The 20,407-nt window shown below is 44.9% G+C and overlaps 1 protein-coding gene across 3 annotated transcripts in view; it reads right to left on the bottom strand.

Moving 5' to 3' along the window:
• The window catches only part of ppp3cb (protein phosphatase 3, catalytic subunit, beta isozyme), a 38,687-nt gene extending 19,943 nt beyond the window's left edge, over positions 1 to 18,744 (bottom strand). The window contains exons 1-2 of one of the 3 annotated variants that reach the window (XM_014198992.2): positions 18,316 to 18,744; positions 1 to 99 (exon numbers count right to left, since the gene is read on the bottom strand). The exon at positions 1 to 99 is cut by the window's left edge and continues 102 nt beyond it. In XM_014198992.2, coding sequence (XP_014054467.1) covers positions 1 to 99; positions 18,316 to 18,364 — 148 coding nt within the window. In that variant the 5' untranslated portion in view covers positions 18,365 to 18,744. Of the gene's footprint in view, positions 100 to 17,732; positions 17,876 to 18,315 lie in introns of those variants that run through there. The other 2 variants (XM_014198990.3, XM_014198991.1) reach the window with 2 other exon arrangements.
• Positions 18,745 to 20,407: the final 1,663 nt, after the last annotated feature.

Here is a 20,407-nt window from a genome sequence, read left to right as displayed (position 1 = left end):
CCTTGGTGAGGTGGGCTTTTAGCAGGTCTACTCTGGGCTTCCCCTCACAGTCAAACACCTCCTTCATGGAGAGCCTGTGGCTCAGGGGGAAGGGGACCGCTAGGAAGAGGAGAGGAAGGGGAGAAGGAGGAAAAGAGAGAGGGAGAAAGATGGAGAGAGAGATGGGGGAGAGATGGGGATAGAGAGAAATATGGACGAGAGATGGGGATGGAGAGAGAGATGGGGAGAGTTGGGGATGGCGTGAGAGATGGGGGAGATGGGGATGGAGAGAGAGATGGGGAGAGATGGGATGGAGACAAAGATGGGGATAGATGAGGGGAGATGGGAGAAAAAGAGATGGGGGAGGGATGGGGATGGAGAGAGATGGGGAGGGATGGGATGGGATGGAGAGAGAGATGACGGAGGAATGGGGATGGAGAGAGAGATGGAGCAGAGATGGGGATGGAGAGAGAGATGGGGAGAGATTGGGATGGAGAGAGCGATGGGGGATAGATGGGGATGGAGAGAGAGATGGGGGAGATGGGGATGGAGAGAGAGATGGGGAGAGATGGGGATGGTGAGAGATATGGGGGAGGGATGGGTGAGAGATGGGGTGGAGAGGGAGATGGGGAGAGATTGGGGGAGAGATGGGGATGGAGTGAGAGATGGGGAGAGATGGGGATGGAGAGAGAGATGGGGGAGATGGGGATGGAGAGAGAGATGGGGGCGATATGGGGATGAAGAGAGAGATGGGGGCGATATGGGGATGGAGTGAGAGATGGGGAGAGATGGGGGAGAGATAGGTATCGAGAGAGAGATGGGGAAGAGATGGGGATGGAGAGAGAGATGGGGATGGAGAGAGAGATGGGGGAGATGGGGATGGAGAGAGAGATGGGGAGAGATGGGGATGGTGAGAGATATGGGGGAGGGATGGGTGAGAGATGGGGTGGAGAGGGAGATGGGGAGAGATTGGGGGAGAGATGGGGATGGAGTGAGAGATGGGGAGAGATGGGGATGGAGATATATGGGGATGGAGAGAGAGATGGGGAGAGATGGGGATGAGAGAGAGATGGGGATGGAGAGAGAGATGGGGAGAGATGGGGATGGAGAGAGAGATGGGGAGAGATGGGGATGAGAGAGAGATGGGGATGGAGAGAGAGATGGGGAGAGATGGGGATGGAGTGAGATATGGGGGAGGGATGGGTGAGAGATGGGGTGGAGAGGGAGAGATTGGGGGAGAGATGGGGATGGAGTGAGAGATGGGGAGAGACGGGGATGGAGAGAGATATGGGGATGGAGAGAGAGATGGGGGAGAGAGAGATGGGGAGACAGGGAGACAGGGTGAGAAAAAGGAGAGAATAAGAGAGAGAAATGTAATTCACATCATATACAGTACAGGATGCAACAGGATACAGGGAAACTGCGTATCTATCTATCTATCTATCTATCTATCTATCTATCTATCTATCTATCTATCTATATATATATATATATCTACCTATCTACCCACCTATCTACCCATCTATCTATCCATCTATCTATCTATCTATCTATCTATCTATCTATCTATCTATCTATCTATCTATCTATCTATCTATCTATCTATCTATCTATCTATCTATCTATCTATCTATATTGACCTATCTACCCATCTACCCATCTATCCATCTATCTATCTATCTATCTATCTATCTATCTATCTATCTATCTATCTATCTATCTATCTATCTATCTATCTATCTATCTATCTATCTATCTATCTATCTATCTATCTATCTATCTATCTATCTATCTATCTATCTATCTATCTCTATATCTCTATATCTATCTATATCTACCTATCTACCTATCTACACACACATCACAACTGCTGCTACCAGACTCTTTTTTCTACTGCTCAGTTTATACACTGCCCCCCATCCCCTCTTTCACTTTACATGTGTAAATATTGGACTGCAGTGCCTTCTGGAAGTATTCATACCCCTTGACTTATTTGACATTTTGTTGTGTTACAGCCTGAATTCAAAATACAAAAGGTACACACTTTATTAGAATACTTATGAAAATCCACATTGTTATATTTAGTAACAGTTATATTTTGGTAACAGGCACACGACGCAACACGGAGTGCCTGGATACAGCCCTTAGCCTTGAAATTTGCCATATACAGTGGGGGGGGGGGGAGTGTTTGATCCCCTGCTGATTTTGTACGTTTGCCCACTGATAAAGAAATGATCAGTCTATCATTTTAATGGTAGGTTTATTTGAACAGTGAGAGACAGAATAACAACAAAAAAATCCAGAAAAACGCATGTCAAAAATGGTATAAATTGATTTGCATTTTAATGAGGGAAATAAGTATTTGACCCCCTCTCAATCAGAAAGATTTCTGGCTCCCAGGTGTCTTTTATACAGGTAACGAGCTGAGATTAGGAACACACTCTTAAAGGGAGTGCTCCTAATCTCAGCTTGTTACCTGTATAAATACACCTGTCCACAGAAGCAATCAATCAATCAGATTCCAAACTCTCCACCATGGAAAAGACCAACGAGCTCTCCAAGGATGTCAGGGACAGGATTGTAGACCTACACAAGGCTGGAATGGGCTACAAGACCATCGTCAAGCAGCCTGGTGAGAAGGTGACAACATTTGGTGTGATTATTCGCAAATGGAAGAAACACAAAAGAACTGTCAGTATCCCTCGGCCTGGGGCTTCTTGCAAGATCTCACCTCGTGGGGTTGCAATGATCATGAGAACGGTGAGGAATCAGCCCAGAACTACACGAGAGGATCTTATCAATGATCTCAAGGCAGCTGGGACCATAGTCACCAAGAAAACAATTGGTAACACACTACGCCGTGAAGGACTGAAGTCCTGCAGCGCCCGCAAGGTCCCCCTGCTCAAGAATACATATACATGCCCATCTGAAGTTTGCCAATGAACATCTGAATGATTCAGAGGACAACTGGTGAAAGTGTTGTGGTCAGATGAGACCAAAATGGAGCTCTTTGGCATCAACTCAGCTCGCCGTGTTTGGAGGAAGAGGAATGCTGCCTATGACCCCAAGAACACCATCTCCACCGTCAAACATGGAGGTGGAAACATTATGCTTTGGGGGTGTTTTTCTGCTAAGGGGACAGGACAACTTCACCGCATTAAAGGGACGATGGACGGGGCCATGTACCATCAAATCTTGGGTGAGAACATCCTTCCCTCAGCCAGGGCATTGAAAATGGGTCGTGGATGGGTATTCCAGCATGACAATGGCCCAAAACACACGGCCAAGGCAACAAGAGTGGCTCAAGAAGAAGCACATTAAGGTCCTGGAGTGGCCTAGCCAGTCTCCAGACCATAATCCCATAGAAGATCTGTGGAGGGAGCTGAAGGTTCGAGTTGCCAAACGTCAGCCTCGAAACCTTAATGACTTGGAGAAGATCTGCAAAGAGGAGTGGGACAAAATCCCTCCTGAGATGTGTGCAAACCTGGTGGCCAACTACAAGAAACGTCTGACCTCTGTGATTGCCAACAAGTGTTTTGCCACCAAGTACTAAGTCATGTTTTGCAGAGGGGTCAAATACTTATTTCCCTCATTAAAATGCAAATCATTTTATAACATTTTTGACATGCGTTTTTCAGGATTTTTTTGTTGTTATTCTGTCTCTCACTGTTCAAATAAACTAACCATTAAAATTATAGACTGATCATTTCTTTGTAAGTGGGCAAACGTACAAAATCAGCAGGGGATCAAATACTTTTTCCCCCCACTGTACCACAAACCCCTGAGGTGCCTTATTGCTCTTATAAACTTGTTACCAATGTAATTAGAGCAGTAAAAATAAATATTTTGTCATACCCGTGGTATACAGTCTGATATACCACGGCTGTCAGCCAATCAGCATTCTGGGCTCAAACCACCCAGTTTATAATACATGTTAGAATCACCTTTGGCAGCGAATACAGCTGTGTGTCTTCTTGGTAAAATCTGCACATTCTTTTTTTTTATTCTTCAAGCTCTGTCAAGTTGGTTGTTAATCATTGCTAGACAGCCATTTTCATGTCTTGCCATAGATTTTCAAGCAGATTAAAGTCAAAACTGTAACTAGGCTACTCAGAAACATTTGTCTCCCAGTGTCTGTTGGAAAGCAGACTGAACCATGTTTTCCTTTTGGATTTTGCCTGTGCTTAGCTCTATTCCTTTTCTTTTTATCCTAAAAAAACTCCCTAGTCCTTGACGATAAGCATACCCATAACCTTGATTCAGCCACCACCGTACTTGAAATTATGGAGAATGGTACTCATTGATGTGATATGTTGGATTTGCCCCAAACATAATGCTTTGTATTTTGCAGTTTTACTTTAGGACCTTATTGCAAACAGGATGCATATTTTTGAATATTATTCTGTACAGCACTTTTATCAAACTCATTCAACAGAGGGCCAAGTGTCTGCGGATTTTGCATCAACAATTGTACTTTATTGATGAATTAAGGTCACTAATTAGTAAGGAACTCCCCTCACCTGGTTGTCTACGTCTTAATTGAAAGGAAAAAACAAAAATACCCAGACACTTGGCCCTCTGTGGATTGAGTTTGACTGCCCTGCTGTAGAAGCTTCCTTCTTTTCACTAACCTCATGTAGGTTAGTATTGTTGAGTAACTACAATGTTGTTGATCCATCCTCAGTTTTCTCCTATCACAGCCATTAAACTCTGTAACTGTTTTAAAGTCACCATTGGCCTCATGGTGAAATCCCTGAGCAGTTTCCTTCCTCTCCTGCAACTGAGTTAGGAAGGACACCTGTATCTTTGTAGTGTATTGATACACCATCCAAAGTCTAATTATCAACTTCACCTTGCTCAAAGTGATATTCAATGTCTTCTTTTTTATTTTTACCCATCTACCAATAGGTTTCAAGTTTCACCTTTGAATGTCACGTGCACAAGTACAGTGAAATGTCTTTCTTGCAAGCGCCCAACAATTCAGTGATCAATGAAACGCTTTGCAAGGCATTGGAAAACCTCCCAGGTCTTTGTGGGTGAATCTGTGTTTTAAGTTCACTGTTCCAGTAAGGAACCTTACAGATAATTGTATGTGTGGGGTACTGAGATGAGGTAGTCATTCAAATATCATATTAAACACCAGTATTGCACACTGAATCCATGCAACTTATTATGTGTCTTGTTAAGCACATTTTTACTGTTGAACTTATTTAGGCTTGCCATAACAAAGGCTTTGAATACTTATTGACTCAAGACATTTCAGCTTTAAATTTTGCATTAATTTGTACACATTTCTAAAAATATAATTCCACTTTATGGGGTATTGTGTGTAGGCCATCTTTTAGTATTTCTTATTTCTTTAGTGTTGTTGCATTTTCGAGAAGTAAGGATTTCATTGGACGATGTGTACCATGCGTATCCCGTAAAGACGACTAATAAAACTTTAAACTTAAATGTACTGTCTGTGTTATAGGTGGCCTAACAGGCTTTAGTTCAGCATAGCTATGGCTGAGTTGTTGGTCTGCGCTTTGCAGCGGTGTTTCTCTTACATAATGAAGGCCCTTAGGGCCCTGCTGGAGATGACTGATGAGGAGAGTGACAAAGCAAGAGCTCCCAGCTGCACGTGAGGACTCACACACACAGGCGCAAAGGCAAAACCCCATACACACACTGAGATACGAACACACATACAGTTGAAGTCGGAAGTTTACATACACTTAGGTTGGAGTCATTAAAACTAGTTTTTCAATCACTCCACAAATTTCTTGTTAACAAGCTATAGTTTTGGCAAGTCGGTTAGGACATCTACTTTGAGCATGACACAAGTAATTTTTCCAACAATTGTTTACAGACAGATTATTTCACTTATAATTCACTGTATCACAATTCCAGTGTTTCAGAAGTTTACATACACTAAGACGACTGTGCCTGTAAACAGCTTGGAGAATTCCAGAAAATTATGTCATGGCTTTAGAAACTTCTGATAGGCTAATTGACATCACTTTAGTCAATTGGAGGTGTACCTGTGGATGTGTTTCAAGGCCTACCTTCAAACTAAGTGCCTCTTTGCTTGACATCATGGGAATATTTAAAGAAATAAACCAAGACCTCAGAAAACAAATTGTAGACCTCCACAAGCCTGGTTCATCCTTGGGAGCAATTTCCAAATGCCTGAAGGTACCACGTTCATCTGAACAAACAATAGTACGCAAGTATAAACACCATGGGACCAGACAGCCATCATAGCAGTCAGGAAGGAGACGCGTTCTGTCTCCTAGAGATGAACGTACTTTGGTGCGAAAAGTGCAAATCAATCCCAGAACAACAGCAAAGAACCTTGTGAAGATGCTGGAGGAAACAGGTACTGCCCTAGTCCCACCACAGTAAAATGAGTCCTATATCGACATAACCTGAAAGGCCGCTCAGCAAGGAAGAAGCCACTGTTCCAAAACCGCCATAAAAAAGCCAGACTACGTTTGCAACTGCACATGGGGACAAAGATCGTACTTTTTGGAGAAATGTCCTCTGGTCTGATGAAACGAAAATAGAACTGTTTGGCCATAATGACCATCGTTATGTTTGGAGGAAAAAGGGGGAGGCTTGCAAGTCGAAGAACACCATCCCGACCGTGAAGCACGGGGATGGCAGCATCATGTTGTGGGGGTGCTTTGCTGCAGGAGGGACTGGTGCACTTCACAAAATAGATGGCATCATGAGGTTGGAAAATTACGTGGATATGTTGAAGCAACATCTCAAGACATCAGTCAGGAAGTTAAAGCTTGGTCGCAAATGGGTCTTCCTAATGGACAATGACCCCAAGCATACTTCCAAAGTTGTGGCAAAATGGCTTAAGGACAACAAAGTCAAGGTATTGGAGTGGCCATCACAAAGCCCTGACCTCAACCCTGTAGAAAATTTGTGGGCAGAACTGAAAAATCGTGTGCGAGCAAGGAGGCCTACAAACCTGACTCAGTTACACCAGCTCTGTCAGGAGGAATGGGCCAAAATTCACCCAACTTATTATGGGAAGCTTGTGGAAGGCTACCCGAAACGTTTGACCCAAGTTAAACAATTTAAAGGCAATGCTACCAAATACTAATTGAGTGTATGTAAACTTGTGACCCACTGGGAATGTGATGAAATAAATAAAAGCAGAAATAAATCATTCTCTCTACTATTATTCTGACATTTCACATTCTTAAAATAAAGTGGTGATCCTAACTGACCTAAGACAGGGAATTTTTACTGAAAAACTGAGTTTAAATGTATTTGGCTAAGGTGTATGTAAACTTCCGACTTCAACTGTACATCCACGTATGCACACACATGCACAAACAAAGAAATACAGAGACAGAAATACACACATACAGATAAAGTTGCGGCAACACAGAAACACACTTGTGCGCGCACGCACACACACACACATACACACACATAAACACACACACACACATAAAGGTAATGTTCTGCAGGATCTACAGAGCCTCATGAAGCCCCACCAGTGCTAACACAGATAATGGCCTAGATCAGGAAAGTAGGCCTTCTGCTCACTCTCTCTCTTTTTTCTTTTTTCTTTCTTTTTTCTTTCTCTCTCTGTTTCTTTCTGCCTTCTATCCATCACCCTCTAACTGTCCCCTACTACCTCCTGACTGCCCCTATCACCTAAACCGTAAATCAGGCTAATTCATCACACACACACACACACACGGACGCACACTGCACACACACACACACCATCACTCCAGGCTCCGCAGCCCCCGACTAGTCATGTGTCTCTGAGGTTTTGGGGGTATTCCACACTGGCAGAGACAGCCCGTAGCCCACTGAGCTAAAGGGCTAACCAGGTCAGGTCACTGCTCCAGGTCCACTACGGTAGGATTAGCTCTACAGGGAACTAACCCACACTGTTCTTTTACCAATACAAGGAATGTCCTGTCCAATGCACTGCCCTAGTCCCACCACCAAACTACTCTAACCCATTATAGTATGGTATGGTTTGAGGGTGTGTGAGAGTATGTGCAAGTGAAAAAATGTGTGTGTGTGTGTGTGTGTGTGTGTGTGTGTGTGTGTGTGTGTGTGTGTGTGTGTGTGTGTGTGTGTGTGTGTGTGTGTGTGTGTGTGTGTGTGTGTGTGTGTGTGTGTGTGTGTGTGTGTGTGTGTGTGTGTGTGTGTGTGAAAGAGATTGTGATTGTGAGAGAAGAGGAGGAGAGGGAGGGAGGGAGGGTGGGGGGAGAGGAGAGGAGAGGAGAGGAGAGGAGAGGAGAGGAGAGGAGAGGAGAGGAGAGGAGAGGAGAGGAGAGGAGAGGAGAGGAGAGGAGAGGAGAGGAGAGGAGAGGAGAGGAGAGGAGAGGAGAGGAGAAGTAGGACAGATTTTGAAGAGAATGGAGAGTTTGAGAAAATGAAATACAGTACTTGGGAAAAAAGGCTTTGTAGAATATTAGATACTGGGTGGTTAGAGCACTGAATGCTGATTGACTGACAGCCGTGGTATATCATAACATACAGTTGAAGTCGGAAGTTTACATACACCTTAGCCAAATACATTTAAACTCAGTTTTTCACAATTCCTGACATTTAATCCTAGTAAAAAATCCCTTTCTTAGGTCAGTTAGGATCACCACTTTATTTTAAGAATGTGAAATGTCAGAATAATAGTAGAGAGAATGATTTATTTCAGCTTTTATTTATTTCATCACATTCCCAGTGGGTCAGAAGTTTACATACACTCAATTAGTATTTGGTAGCATTGCCTTTAAATTGTTTAACTTGGGTCAAACGTTTCAGATAGCCTTCCACAAGCTCCCCACAATAAGTTGGGTGAATTTTGGCCCATTCCTCCTGGCATAGCTGGTGTAACTGAGGCAGGTTTGTAGGCCTCCTTACTCGGACACGATTTTTCAGTTCTGCCCACAAATTTTCTATAGGGTTGAGGTCAGGGCTTTGTGATGGCCACTCCAATACCTTGACTTTGTTGTCCTTAAGCCATTTTGCCACAGCTTTGGAAGTATGCTTGGGGTCATTGTCCATTTGGAAGACCCATTTGCGACCAAGCTTTAACTTCCTGACTGATGTCTTGAGATGTTGCTTCAATATATCCACGTAATTTTCCAACTCATGATTCCATCTATTTTGTGAAGTGCACCAGTCCCTCCTACAGCAAAGCACCCCCACAACATGATGCTGCCATCCCCGTGCTTCACGGTTGGGATGGTGTTCTTCGACTTGCAAGCCTCCCCCTTTTTCCTCCAAACATAACGATGGTCATTATGGCCAAACAGTTATATTTTCATTTCATTAGACCACAGGACATTTCTCCAAAAAGTACGATCTTTGTCCCCATGTGCAGTTGCAAACCGTAGTCTGGCTTTTTATGCCGGTTTTGGAGCAGAGGCTTCTTCCTTGCTGAGCGGACTAAAATGATGTCAATTAGCCTATCAGAAGCTTCTAAAGCCATTACATTATTTTCTGGAATTTTCTAAGCTGTTTAAAGGCACAGTCAAATTAGTGTATGTAAACTTCTGACCCACTGGAATTGTGATGCATTGAATTATAAGTGAAATAATCTGTCTGTAAATAATTGTTGGAAAAATTACTTGTGTCATGCACAAAGTAGACGTCCTAACCGACATGCCGAAACTATAGATTGTTAACAACAAATTTGTGGAGTGATTGAAAAACTAGTTTTAATGACTCCAACCTAAGTGTATGTAAACTTCCGACGTCAACTGTATATACCACGGGTATAACAAAACATGTATTTTTACTGCTCTAATTACGTTGGTAACCAGTTTATAATATCAATAAGGCACCTCAGGTGTTTGTGGTATATGGCCAATTTACCACGGCTAAGGGCCCTTAGACTTAGTATATTTGCCATATACCACACCCCCTCATGCCTTATTTGTCTACTACTGTACATGTACAGGCAGTTGAAAAACACTAAAGTGTATTTTATCAACACTTCTGCTGTAGTTAGACCTGACAGCTCTGCATTTGCCATTGGTTAAAAAAAAACATCGCTGCGTTTCCCTGTGGCATCTTGGTGTGTGTTGTTGACTGCGTGTGAGGAACCTGTTTCTGTCTCAATATGTTGGCCTCTGCAAGACCTCGTGGAGAATGATACAACACATCTCAGGAGATCTGCTCATCCTACAGCCTGTCACTGCATAAATAAATGAGAGGGAGGAATTGAGTGATGAAAGAATGGGAGCATGGAACGAGAGGAGTGAGAGAGTGCAAAATAAGAAGGGGGGAGGGGTGTGATAGTGCACATGCTTGTGTGTGTGTGTGTGTGTGTGTGTGTGTGTGTGTGTGTGTGTGTGTGTGTGTGTGTGTGTGTGTGTGTGTGTGTGTGTGTGTGTGTGTGTGTGTGTGTGTGTGTGTGTGTGTGTGTGTGTGTGTGTGTGTGTGTGTGATCATGCCTCCACAATCTCTGACCCAGATCAGTTAGCAGCCTAGCACAGATCCATAGGTCTTTGAAGGTGTGTGTGTGTGTGCATGCTTCACACATGAAGGACCATCAGTGTACATATGCTCACACACACACGTACACACACACACACACTGACAGAAACAACGGTCCATCCCCTAACAGCATGTCCTCATTAGACAATCTCTCTCTTTCTCTCTCTCTCTACCTCCTTTATTTTCTCTCTCTGCCTCTCTCTCTGTACCTCTCTCCCTCCTTCTCTCCCTCACTGCATACTCTAAAGGGCTATAAATACTCTGTCCTGCCATAGTACGCACAGAACTAAGAGAAAACTGTCAACGTGTGACCTACCACACTACAGGCACCACACACATGAATATTAACTGTACACACACTCACTCACACAAATATCAATACTGTTGGGTTGTACTTTGAAATACTTGCTATACTAGAAGTTAACAGTTATATGTAGGAGGAATGTAAATGGTGGGGTCAAGAGAGGTTGGATAAGAAGTATGGGTCTGGAAAGTTACTAAGTGAGGTCACTGATAAGGTTGGATAGCTGTGGATTAGTGAGGAATGAGGGCCGAGGTTAAATCAGATGAAGGGAGAGGGAACAGTTTTATAACCCACATCCCTTAACTTCCTGCCTAGCAACAAAGAGATAGTGTTTAGACGTGCAAGCAGGAGACTCCTCCTAAAGGAGGGTATAAATACTGGTGCTGGTTGGCAGGAGACTCCTCCTAAAGGAGGGTATAAATACTGGTGCTGGTTGGCAGGAGACTCCTCCTAAAGGAGGGTATAAATACTGGTGCTGGTTGGCAGGAGACTCCTCCTAAAGGAGGGTATAAATACTGGTGCTGGTTGGCAGGAGACTCCTCCTAAAGGAGGGTATAAATACTGGTGCTGGTTGGCAGGAGACTCCTCCAAAAGGAGGGTATAAATACTGGTGCTGGTTGGCAGGAGACTCCTCCTAAAGGAGGGTATAAATACTGGTGCTGGTTGGCAGGAGACTCCTCCTAAAGGAGGGTATAAATACTGGTGCTGGTTGGCAGGAGACTCCTCCTAAAGGAGGGTATAAATACTGGTGCTGGTTGGCAGGAGACTCCTCCTAAAGGAGGGTATAAATACTGGTGCTGGTTGGCAGGAGACTCCTCCTAAAGGAGGGTATAAATACTGGTGCTGGTTGGCAGGAGACTCCTCCTAAAGGAGGGTATAAATACTGGTGCTGGTTGGCAGGAGACTCCTCCTAAAGGAGGGTATAAATACTGGTGCTGGTTGGCAGGAGACTCCTCCTAAAGGAGGGTATAAATACTGGTGCTGGTTGGCAGGAGACTCCTCCTAAAGGAGGGTATAAATACTGGTGCTGGTTGGCAGGAGACTCCTCCTAAAGGAGGGTATAAATACTGGTGCTGGTTGGCAGGAGACTCCTCCTAAAGGAGGGTATAAATACTGGTGCTGGTTGGCAGGAGACTCCTCCTAAAGGAGGGTATAAATACTGGTGCTGGTTGGCAGGAGACTCCTCCTAAAGGAGGGTATAAATACTGGAGCTGGTTGGCAGGAGACTCCTCCTAAAGGAGGGTATAAATACTGGTGCTGGTTGGCAGGAGACTCCTCCTAAAGGAGGGTATAAATACTGGTGCTGGTTGGCAGGAGACTCCTCCTAAAGGAGGGTATAAATACTGGTGCTGGTTGGCAGGAGACTCCTCCTAAAGGAGGGTATAAATACTGGTGCTGGTTGGCAGGAGACTCCTCCTAAAGGAGGGTATAAATACTGGTGCTGGTTGGCAGGAGACTCCTCCTAAAGGAGGGTATAAATACTGGTGCTGGTTGGCAGGAGACTCCTCCTAAAGGAGGGTATAAATACTGGTGCTGGTTGGCAGGAGACTCCTCCTAAAGGAGGGTATAAATACTGGTGCTGGTTGGCAGGAGACTCCTCCAAAAGGAGGGTATAAATACTGGTGCTGGTTGGCAGGAGACTCCTCCTAAAGGAGGGTATAAATACTGGTGCTGGTTGGCAGGAGACTCCTCCTAAAGGAGGGTATAAATACTGGTGCTGGTTGGCAGGAGACTCCTCCTAAAGGAGGGTATAAATACTGGTGCTGGTTGGCAGGAGACTCCTCCTAAAGGAGGGTATAAATACTGGTGCTGGTTGGCAGGAGACTCCTCCTAAAGGAGGGTATAAATACTGGTGCTGGTTGGCAGGAGACTCCTCCTAAAGGAGGGTATAAATACTGGTGCTGGTTGGCAGGAGACTCCTCCTAAAGGAGGGTATAAATACTGGTGCTGGTTGGCAGGAGACTCCTCCTAAAGGAGGGTATAAATACTGGTGCTGGTTGGCAGGAGACTCCTCCTAAAGGAGGGTATAAATACTGGTGCTGGTTGGCAGGAGACTCCTCCTAAAGGAGGGTATAAATACTGGTGCTGGTTGGCAGGAGACTCCTCCTAAAGGAGGGTATAAATACTGGAGCTGGTTGGCAGGAGACTCCTCCTAAAGGAGGGTATAAATACTGGTGCTGGTTGGCAGGAGACTCCTCCTAAAGGAGGGTATAAATACTGGTGCTGGTTGGCAGGAGACTCCTCCTAAAGGAGGGTATAAATACTGGTGCTGGTTGGCAGGAGACTCCTCCTAAAGGAGGGTATAAATACTGGTGCTGGTTGGCAGGAGACTCCTCCTAAAGGAGGGTATAAATACTGGTGCTGGTTGGCAGGAGACTCCTCCTAAAGGAGGGTATAAATACTGGTGCTGGTTGGCAGGAGACTCCTCCTAAAGGAGGGTATAAATACTGGTGCTGGTTGGCAGGAGACTCCTCCAAAAGGAGGGTATAAATACTGGTGCTGGTTGGCAGGAGACTCCTCCTAAAGGAGGGTATAAATACTGGTGCTGGTTGGCAGGAGACTCCTCCTAAAGGAGGGTATAAATACTGGTGCTGGTTGGCAGGAGACTCCTCCTAAAGGAGGGTATAAATACTGGTGCTGGTTGGCAGGAGACTCCTCCTAAAGGAGGGTATAAATACTGGTGCTGGTTGGCAGGAGACTCCTCCTAAAGGAGGGTATAAATACTGGTGCTGGTTGGCAGGAGACTCCTCCTAAAGGAGGGTATAAATACTGGTGCTGGTTGGCAGGAGACTCCTCCTAAAGGAGGGTATAAATACTGGTGCTGGTTGGCAGGAGACTCCTCCTAAAGGAGGGTATAAATACTGGTGCTGGTTGGCAGGAGACTCCTCCTAAAGGAGGGTATAAACACTGGTGCTGGTTGGCAGGAGACTCCTCCTAAAGGAGGGTATAAATACTGGTGCTGGTTGGCAGGAGACTCCTCCTAAAGGAGGGTATAAATACTGGTGCTGGTTGGCAGGAGACTCCTCCTAAAGGAGGGTATAAATACTGGTGCTGGTTGGCAGGAGACTCCTCCTAAAGGAGGGTATAAATACTGGTGCTGGTTGGCAGGAGACTCCTCCAAAAGGAGGGTATAAATACTGGTGCTGGTTGGCAGGAGACTCCTCCTAAAGGAGGGTATAAATACTGGTGCTGGTTGGCAGGAGACTCCTCCTAAAGGAGGGTATAAATACTGGTGCTGGTTGGCAGGAGACTCCTCCTAAAGGAGGGTATAAATACTGGTGCTGGTTGGCAGGAGACTCCTCCTAAAGGAGGGTATAAATACTGGTGCTGGTTGGCAGGAGACTCCTCCTAAAGGAGGGTATAAATACTGGTGCTGGTTGGCAGGAGACTCCTCCTAAAGGAGGGTATAAATACTGGTGCTGGTTGGCAGGAGACTCCTCCTAAAGGAGGGTATAAATACTGGTGCTGGTTGACAGGAGACTCCTCCTAAAGGAGGGTATAAATACTGGTGCTGGTTGGCAGGAGACTCCTCCTAAAGGAGGGTATAAATACTGGTGCTGGTTGGCAGGAGACTCCTCCAAAAGGAGGGTATAAATACTGGTGCTGGTTGGCAGGAGACTCCTCCTAAAGGAGGGTATAAATACTGGTGCTGGTTGGCAGGAGACTCCTCCTAAAGGAGGGTATAAATACTGGAGCTGGTTGGCAGGAGACTCCTCCTAAAGGAGGGTATAAATACTGGTGCTGGTTGGCAGGAGACTCCTCCTAAAGGAGGGTATAAATACTGGTGCTGGTTGGCAGGAGACTCCTCCTAAAGGAGGGTATAAATACTGGTGCTGGTTGGCAGGAGACTCCTCCTAAAGGAGGGTATAAATACTGGTGCTGGTTGGCAGGAGACTCCTCCTAAAGGAGGGTATAAATACTGGTGCTGGTTGGCAGGAGACTCCTCCTAAAGGAGGGTATAAATACTGGTGCTGGTTGGCAGGAGACTCCTCCAAAAGGAGGGTATAAATACTGGTGCTGGTTGGAACATGTCTTTGTCTTATTCAGATGTTTGACCCATTGGGTGAATTAACTTAGTTTGAGCTTTGACTGGTTGTCTGTTAGTTTTTCACTGTGTTAGTCAGAACCTAACAATACTAACTGTACACACACTCTCACACACCCACACACAAACACACACACACACACACACACACACACACACACACACACACCACACATGAATCCTAACTGTACACATACTCACACATACTCACACACACACACACCCACACACAAACACACACACACACACACACAAACACACACACACACACACATGAATCCTAACTGTACACATACTCACACACACACACACACACCCGAATATTAACTATACACACACTCACATGAATAGTAACTGTACACACACACACATACAGATTCACACGCTCACAGGGCGCAAGGTGCCCCAAGCCATGCCAGGAGTGGTGTGTGTGTGTGTGTGTGTGTGTGTGTGTGTGTGTGTGTGTGTGTGTGTGTGTGTGTGTGTGTGTGTGTGTGTGTGTGTGTGTGTGTGTGTGTGTGTGTGTGTGTGTGTGTGTGCATGCATGCTTGCATTCCTGAACGAAAAATCCTTTCATCCTTCCTTATTTCCTCCTTCCTTCCTTCCTTCCTTCCTACCTCAATACTGATCACTGATCTGACAGTGCTGAACAGGTTAAATAGCTCTGCAAAATTGTGGCTTATCCAATCCCATCTATCTTTATTTATATAATGTACAATATGTGAACCATTCAGACAAGACCTCTTTGCAGAGTAAGTCTGCGGAATGGAGAGATCTCTGATGATTGCTTCTATTCTCTGACTGGTATGCCTGAATGAAAGGTTCAACCGCTTAGCCTGAAAACGCTCTAATGTAATACCTGATAGCCTATCAACTTGAGGAGATTGCGTGAGTCACTAGAGAAATAAAAGACAGCTGGGTTAGTAGCAACTTTCCTCAGAAAGTGGACCATGAGGAGAGCACTAGTATGGCCATGGATAGTCACAATGTTTTTATTAACGGTACATGCAAGGCATGTGAGGAAAGGTGACTCGGGCTCTTCCTCAATAGTCTTCCCTCCATTCCTTGTGTCCTAACCTCCCGTCCTTTCCCTGCAAACTCTAAATGTCAATAGGCAGGCCAAATCGAGGGCTTTGACGATAGTTGATTAGTTTAATAAAATATGTGTTAGTGCTGGGCTGGAACAAAATCCTGCACATTGTGTGGTTCACCATGATTGAAAATCACTAGTCTTTCATATAAAATCTGTTGAGAACGGTTTGAAATCTGAGCCATTAGATTGGTTATAGTCCACAGGATCAGAAGATCCTATTGGTCCTGGGAGATTCTGTCTGTCCATTAGGCTACATCATACAATCCTCCATCTCTTTCTCTCTCTCTCTCTCTCTTCTCATCTACTTCAACTCCTCAATGTACCTGTCACATTCTCTCTTTGGTCTCCTGCCTCTCACCTAGCTCGCACTCCGTCCCGGTTCAGTGCCTCCATTCATCTGCCGTTGTGCTCTCTCTCTTCCAAATCGTCCTGATCCCTCCATCCTATCCCACGCTCTCCTAATCCATCTACAGTAGCCTACACACACCCATTTCTGGATGTAACAAAGCTACCGTCTGGGCTCCCTCACCATTCATAGGCCTACTGTAGTCATACTGCACTCATTTCACTAAAGGCCTTTATATATGCTCTCTCGGCTCCCTCCTCTCATCTGAAATGTTCTCTCTCACTGTGATGTGTCTCTCTCCTCTAGGCTACATTCTATTCTCACAGTGGCATTGAGCTAGATTATGTGTGTATGGGTTTGCATACTGCTGTTCAGTTTACTATTACAGATGAGCACTATAGCACACTGCCCAGCTGCGTTCCAACACACGCGCGCGCGCGTACGTGCACGCGCGGCGCACATGCACATACACCCAGCCAAACGCGCCCCACACGGAAAGCCCGGGCTTTCCCGAGCGAGTGTCAATCTGTCCCGCGTCCCCCTTTTACCCACACCAGAAACCAGTGATAATCTCCCAGTTAGGCATCGTCGCATGTGACTACGTGCACACAGTCCACAAACTGCCAGGGTTGTTGTGACCATGATAAACATGACAATCTGTGCAGATCCTGTGTACTAAGGCTCGCTGAACCTCCATCACCTAGTCTGATGCCGCCAACGCGTAAAAGCCGCTCTTCATAAATACATTAAATATTCCATAATCTAATGATACAATAAAAGCATGATATCCTGCTTTAATGAACGCAGTAGGCTACATACAATATGCTGATACGCAACTAAGCATTCCGAAACTCCATTTTGTCTCTCATTTGGCTCTCAGTGAGAGAATGATCCGGGGAGGTCAATACAAATAGAATAGTGAGGAAAGTGAGACTTTACGCGCACAATTTGTGCAGATGCACATCATTTCATTAGGCATAATGTAGCACGAGGGAGCAACAAGAAACGTTAATAACGCGACATATGCACTATATTACGTTTCAAACCCACAAAAATATGAACACAACCATAGGTGCAGGACGAATGACATTATGAGCTACCATATTAAATCCATATATGGAACCGAATCTAGTCTCTTCTACCTCGCAAGTTGCATCCTAAAAACAATCAAACGAATCAATTGCCTGACGGTGTGAGTCAAATTTGCATAAAAATACATCTAGACATCGACCATTTAGACCAAGCTATAGAGCTCTCACAGCAGTTAACGTCATGGCTATGAACACTCCGATATCGCCTACGCATGGGACCTCACTAAAAATGGTTCAGGGATGAATAAATGGCAAGTCCCAAAACATATCCTCTATTCACATCGTCACTTCCACAGATCCATTTATTAACTCGTGACACCTACCCATTTCATCAACATCTAATAGCCTACATACAGGCCTAAGATCCCTAAATTAAGCAAAACAGACAATGTAGCCAATTATAATTTTACCTTTGAGTCTTCCTTTCGCTGTCATCGTCAAACTGCCAGAAATGTTTCATTGGAAAGAGATGCTATTCTCTCTCTCTCTCTCGCTCTCTCTCTCACACGCACTCTCTCTCTCGCTCTCTCTCTCTGGTGGGTACATGTAGGCCTACTTCAGAATACCACAGGGCACGGGGCGAATAAAGCGAGCTCATGCAGCATCACCATGTCACACTCAGTGCGCGGGGAGAGACATTCCCCAAAATAAGAAATAAAGGGGTAATTTCCTCATAGTGCACAGGTCGTACCACCCTCTCGGCATTCAGAACCTAAAACATATTTGCTGAGGACTCAAAAAGGTGGCAGTGTCAATCATCAAACACTGGCATCGATAGCTCGACTGTGTTGCTGTTTCATCAGTGACTCACAATCCAATATCCTTAGGAGTGTTTTGTTTTATTATTGGGGGATAAATTAAAAGGGGGGAGAAAAGGGGATACACACACACATGCAATCACATATCGACATTATTGCAGCCATGTTTGCAGCCAATGCAAAGCCAATGATCCAAAACAATAACGCATAAGCATCGTTATATAATTGTGCGTACTTTTAACCGGCCGATCGTCGGAGTTCATGCTCGCACCGCTGTCGGACATCCTCGGGGGCTTCTGTCAGGGGCCAACCAAATGTATCTGGTCCTCGGGCAGACGTCGAGAATGTTTGTAGTTGCGGGGTGCGTTTGCTGCAGTAGCATCCCTCGGTGTCTCCGTAATCTTTCAAACGGGTCTGCTGGGGAGGTCTGCGGCGTGTCTCTGGGGGAATAATGAGCTGATACCTGTCTTCTGGGGCATGCTGGGGCACCGTGTGGCCTGGATGAAGGTGTGAAAAGGCCTGGAGCGTACGAGGCTGCCTCTCTTCGCAGGACTCCCTCAGTGCGCTCTGTGGTGCGGCGACACCCCGGAATGGCGAAAGGAGGAACTCCCACGCACACACTCTGCCTCATACAGGGACAGCCTCATACCGCCATCCGGTGGAGGTTCTAATGCGGGGCTTCCCCCTTTCGTCCTACGAACCAACCCCCTGATATTCTGTTATTACCGGTGTGTGTATGTATGAATGTGTGTGAGCGCGTGTGCGTGTGTGTGTGTTCATAACAATAGGCTAATAATGATATATTTATTTTATTATAGGGGATCTGTCCCTATTGGGGATCTGCCTCAGAGCTCAGAGGAGAGCATATTCATTATTGTGGAAGCATCACACATCTATAAAGGGCATCACGTTTAGGGTATAGGCTACATATGCCTACCAATAAATACACACATACAATGCCCACCTGCAGTGGTATGTCTGATTTCTTTTTTGTGAGAATGCACACTGGGTTCAGGTTAGTAGAAGCAGCCCTCTGTATGCAGCGGTAGCTCTTTACTTTCCATAACGTTAGGTGAAGATCCAGCACAAATAGTAGTAGCCTCTCAGTCCCCTAGGCTGCATAAGTGCACTACACTCGTCCTCTATATGAACATTTATGGCGCAAGGGGTAGTGCCTGGTAGTGCACACCCTGTCTTCTTTAAACCTGGTTTAGGATAGTGGGGTGTAGAGACGCAATATCAACTGAAGCGCAATAAATTAACAGCATATAATGCACGTGAGTAAGTACAGAGTATAAACATGAATAAGAGGAGCATGATCTTATTTTCATTACCGTCATTATTAGGCTGCTTTCCAAATAGACCAAGGTCTATATGTTTCATGTGAAAATGAATTCAAGTTAAGTCAAAACAGATAATGCATTAGTAAAGAGTTAATGCGGAATATTTGACATGCAATAAAAAATGACATTCTGTAAAATTGTGTTTAGGGTGACGTAGTGGACTGGAATGCTCCTATCTGTTATACTTTGTTCTGTACCATACAGTCATTGTTCTGCACAGTGACTTCCTTTAGTGCTATATTCTCGTGATAAGAACGTCAACCAGTCCTTATCCCTTAATAAAATTCACCATGGGATATGTATTTTATTGTTTAACTGTCCAATAGAAATGTAACAACCCATATTCATAAACAGGAATCATAATGATTTACCTGATTGTGGTGTGTTCAAACCATTTCTATTGCAACTCATTTGCTGTGAGATGTGTTAGTAAACCATTTGCAAGGATCTCTCATGAGCTTGCAGCAGTGCAAAATATATGCATGAAAGCCATTTTGGCTCGATTCGTTCACTATTGGGCGCGTTCGATCAGATCACTTTTGTCAGCCTTCCAAAGTGTCGCATTATGGGGGAAAAATTTGTCCAACTTGCGCCTACATGAGGACTGCATAAACTTTACAAAAGACATGTGATCAAAGGTCATGAAGTTTGACTGCAGACGACTGCCAATTTTTGCAGTTGCTCTTCACCAACTTCTGGTGCTTTCAAGACAACTGGGAAAACTGAACAAAAAAAATTGGTTGAATCATGACATCAGTGACTGGTCAGGAAATAACCCAGTTGCCTTGAACAGCACTGAAGTCTGAGATTTCCCAATTCCCAGTTGTTTTGAACACGTCATAAATCCTGTAGCCACCTCCAACATTGTGGTAGGCTCTATTATCAACCAATCATTAGGGTGTTTTGTTTGACACACATGAACGTGACCAACTTTGCTTTGGACTGATTCATGTGTAGGCTATAACTGAATGTGATATTTGAGGT

Source organism: Salmo salar, chromosome 05, assembly GCF_965601325.2.
Source record: "Salmo salar chromosome 05, fSalSal1, whole genome shotgun sequence".
In the NCBI taxonomy this organism is placed as follows: domain Eukaryota; kingdom Metazoa; phylum Chordata; class Actinopteri; order Salmoniformes; family Salmonidae; genus Salmo; species Salmo salar.
This window is presented reverse-complemented; position numbering and strand designations above follow the sequence as displayed.